Below are 4,394 nucleotides of genomic sequence, written 5' to 3' on the forward strand. Positions count from 1 at the left end.
ACATGACGGGGAATTTCATTTTGTCACCCCAGAACCACGTTAATTGGTGTCTGTAGCTATGTGTGCAGAAGGCAGGTGGCGGGACGTTGGGAGGTGTTGAAGAAACTGAACATGTTCAAGAGGTGACCCAACAAGTGGCTCAAAAGACTTAAATTTGTTGTATCCGGTAACCTAACTTGTATTCAGTTGGGTTACATAAATCCTGCTTTTTCCTCTTTGCAGAAAACTGTGCGAGATAAAGAGTACAAGGCCTTTCACATAAAACTGGAACGGCTGGAGAAGCTGTGCCGGGCCCTGCAGACGGAGAGGAACGAGCTCAGTGAGAAGGTCGAGGTGCTGAAGGAACAGGTCTCGGGGAGGGCGGCGGGCGGGGGCCCAGCGCCGCCCAGGGCCCAGCCCTGCGCTGCCCCGGCTTCTGCCGAGGAGCCCAGCGCCGCCTGGCAAAGCACTGCCCGTGTCAGCCCGGAGGCCGAGTCCCTGGGTGCCGGGCCCAGCATCGAGTCAGTTGACTGAGATCAAGTATGATCACTGTATCGAGAGCTCTATTTTGTGTATAACTTTCTCTGTTAGTAGTAACTTGGTTTTGTGGTGAAAATTTTCTTACTTTTTCTACCATATCTGTATTTTCTTAGAACTACTGGACTTATGTGGTACAGGAGGCTGCTTGGCAGGTTTGAATAGTTTCTCTCTACATTTTCCTCAGCTGTGTTGCACATCTGCCTCTTTCCCCTTCATCGGAATGCATGTGCTCATTGCCTTTCTCCCTCTCCCCTGCTGCTTGCACAGAATTGTCCGAATTAAAATGTCACTCACCAGGGCTGACCATTACAAGGGAACTTTGTTCTGATAACGGTTCCCCACCCCCACCCCCACCCCCGCCCCGCGGCTTGTGGGATCTTCGTTCCCTGATGAGGAATTGAACCAGTCCTAACCACTGGACCGCCAGGGAAGTCCCTGATAATGGTTCCTGATGTGAAAACAATACTCGTTTAAACATCCTGCCCCTCCCGCAATTAATATTACTCAAAGAAAAATATCAAGGTGATTAGATATTTGTCTAATAGCCCATTTTAAATGCCAAGTAAAAATAAAACTCTAGGCTTGGGTCAGAAACAAGCATAGCATATTTGATTCAAATTAGCTTTTTGATATTTATATCACTTGACAAATTGAGGTGGCTGCAAGCCTAGACTTGGTTTTGGCAGAATATGTACATAAAGGTGTAACTTTTAAACAAAGTAGTATATACAGGCAAATCCTTGGAGAGACAGGGCTAACGTTTATGTGATTAAAAACAGTCCCACCACTGTTTTCAGGATAGAAGCAGTATCTGAATTTGGACCACCTGGATGCCCGCTGTGTGGGGAGCCTGGTGGTTGGTTTGCGTGCGCATCCTCCACTTCCCACGGAGGGCTGCCACTGACAGTCCTTTGTCAGTCAGTGTAAGGCGATGAGGATAAAATCATGTGTAGCTTTCCTTAAGCGGAAGTCCCTCCACTACCTTCTGGCTGCTTGAAAGTTGGTGTCCAACTGTTCCGACAGTCCAAACAGCACCGTTCTCCAGGGTTTTTTAAAGGGAATTTTAATTATGATCATGCTAACTGAATGAAACTGATTCCATTTCTAAAACAAAGACTGGAACCAGCATTAACTTTGAGGAAACTTGGCAGAGAGTAGCCAGGATCTATTTATTACTTATGCTTTCAGTCTGTTTCTGCCCCTTTTCTTAGTGTTTTTTTGGGGTTTTTTTTTTTTTTTTTTTTTTTTAGTAAAAACCAGTATTATCAAGGTGTCTACACTTGGAATGGGGGACTTCGGAAATGCAGCACATCACTTTTGGATTTGCTCTCTAACTTCCTTTGTTCTTCACAGTGTCACATGTGGTCGAGTTTATACACATCATTAGCCAGGCTGCACTGATGAGAGTTTTGACTTTGTCCCTGGTATAATTTGCATTGAAATACTTTATGAAATAAAAAGGCTCTATTAGAACTGATGTTAGCACATTCCACTGAGCAAAACTATCAAACTGACACTTCTTATATTGCTTACTGGACCGAATAAACTCCCTTCTGTCCAGTTAAAAGGGTTTTTCTCTTTGTTAAAGTTTTATTTGTCCTGTCACGTTCATGGTCTAAACTGGGTTGAAGAATTGAAAACTGTCCAATAGATAGGCAACAGCGCCTGGAGTGGCAGATTATATCTAAGCTTCCGCCATCAGTCATGTTAATCAAAGGGCCAGACAGTGAAGGAAAAGAAACCCACAAAGTTGGTTATCTAATTACTGTGCAAATGAGTCGGAAGCAAAAACAAACACATCCTCCTCCAGCAGCCTTTTATAGATACCCCCTTCGGTTACTAAATGAAATATTGGACTCATTTCCCTGAGAGGAAATGCAGGTATACATCAGAAGTACACTCTACTGTAAAATTGGTACTAATGATCCCATTTCACAAGCGCTCTGCTGGATGTACAGCTCTGACCATCTTAAGCCATTTGTGTAGCCCGCCACGTTTCTTTGTGGTGCTTGTCCTGTGTGGAAGATTGTAACGGACCTGTTGCGTGTTTTCAAGGGCTTTGTAAAGCGACATGATTTACAGTACTTGGCCTGCTGCTTTTGGCTTACTGTGTATTTTTAGCTAGATGCTCTCATGGTGTTTAAAGGACATGGATTCTCTCTGGGGTGCATTTGGTATCCTTTCAGAATCTCTCCTTCCATTACCCTGTGAATAAATACAAACGGGACCCTCTGAGAAGGACACGCTCCTAAAGCAATCACCTCGCCAGCCCAGTGTTGTGGCTTTGTAGCACACCCTGTTTCTACCACATTCTAGAACACTGTAATGCTACTAAGGCTGGCCCAGGAAAGATTGAAATGTCAAATTTGCTTCAACTGCATTTGCTGCACCATCATGGAATCTTGATGTATATTATTTATAGTGGCAGGAGACTCCAAGGAGTAGAGAAAACTTGGGTCTTGGCTAATGGACCATTTCATCCTCAGACTTGTAGGAGTACATTTCTTGGTCTTGAGACCAGTATTTTTTAGTTATGTATGCAACTGCCTTTACTACACCTGGTTGTCAATTCAATTCTCAGGTGTTGCAGAAAAATCTACCTCTTTCAGACTGTAGATGGAAATAACTGTGAAAAAATGATGCAGATATCTTCTAGTTTGTGCTAAACACACTGCTTTATTTTTACAGCCCACGTCTTTCATGAGGATACGAATTGTTAAGAGGCAGTCTTGTTTTGCTTTTCAAAGACATTTTGTAGAGATTTTTCACTAATGTGAATCTGATTTTATCTACTCAATTCTGTATAGATTAAGTAAATATGTATGATAAACTTAACAGCTTCTGTGTATTCTTTTGTTGCCCATGTGACCTTAATGCCGATCAAGTGCAAAGACAGTTGTAGATACTGTTCCTTGTGCCTTAAAAAATAGTTTCATTATTGTATGATTCAAGAAAGAAGATGGGGCACCAGCCACTCAGATTGGGTGACAGAAGACGAGTTTTATGTAGCCAGACCCTTTTTTTAACCTCTAAAATAGAGAACTAGGAAAACTCTACAGTGTAGTTGCTGTCAGAGCTTCAAAAATCTACAAGGACTGGATTTCTTCAGCTTGGGTGCTCTTAGCACATTGCAGGGTGTGCCTATCTCAACAGCAGGAGAGTAGGTATGTACACAGGGGCACATAGGAAAAGACCTTATTTGATGGTGAACAAAAAGTATTTAAGCACATATAGTCAAATATACGAAGGAGTTGGCAAACTTTTCCTGTAAGTCAGGTAAGTCAGCAAGTAAGTATTTTAGGATTACTGTGGTTGTTTCTTCCTAAACAACAAACAACCTTTAAAAATCAATGTAGAGAATTCCCTGGCTGGCCAGTGGTTAGGACTCTACGCTTTCACTGCCTGGGGCCCAGGTTCAATCACTGGTCAGGGAATGTGCAGTGCGACTGACTGACTCACTAAAATGCTTAAAAAATATTTCTTTAAAAAAAATCAATGCGAAAACCATCCCTAGCTGGCAGGCCTCACAGAAGAGGTTGAGGGCCAAGCTGCAGGCCAGTCTGTCCCCTTTGCTCACCTGCCACACAAGCTTTTCTTTCTTGGGGAGAAATCTCGTGTTTGTTTAAAGCTGCCCAAGTTAAGGCAGAAATAGCATATGGGTCAAATGACATTAAGTTTTAGGTAGTTCTAGATTCACCAATCAAGCACAAAATACAGACACCTAACTTCTCCCCACGTCTGCATAGGATACCATCGCGTACCTTGGAAAGAAATTCAGGTAGTTCTCAGCATGTATACCCTGACAGCCTCCTCATGAAGGGACATACATAGATCCATCCATACACACACACACCCCCCCCAACCCAGGTTCTAAA

At 43.1% G+C, this 4,394-nt stretch overlaps 1 protein-coding gene across 1 annotated transcript in view; it reads left to right on the forward strand.

Moving 5' to 3' along the window:
- Positions 1–3,371, forward strand: part of TXLNG (taxilin gamma) — a 52,555-nt gene extending 49,184 nt beyond the window's left edge. Inside the window, exon 10 of the mRNA XM_079909800.1 lies at positions 223–3,371. Within this exon, the coding sequence (XP_079765926.1) occupies positions 223–513 (291 nt within the window). The 3' untranslated portion in view covers positions 514–3,371. The remainder of the gene's footprint in view (positions 1–222) is intronic.
- The last annotated feature ends 1,023 nt before the right edge of the window (positions 3,372–4,394 follow it).

This window comes from Stenella coeruleoalba (assembly GCF_951394435.1).
Source record: "Stenella coeruleoalba genome assembly, chromosome: X".
Classification (NCBI taxonomy): domain Eukaryota; kingdom Metazoa; phylum Chordata; class Mammalia; order Artiodactyla; family Delphinidae; genus Stenella; species Stenella coeruleoalba.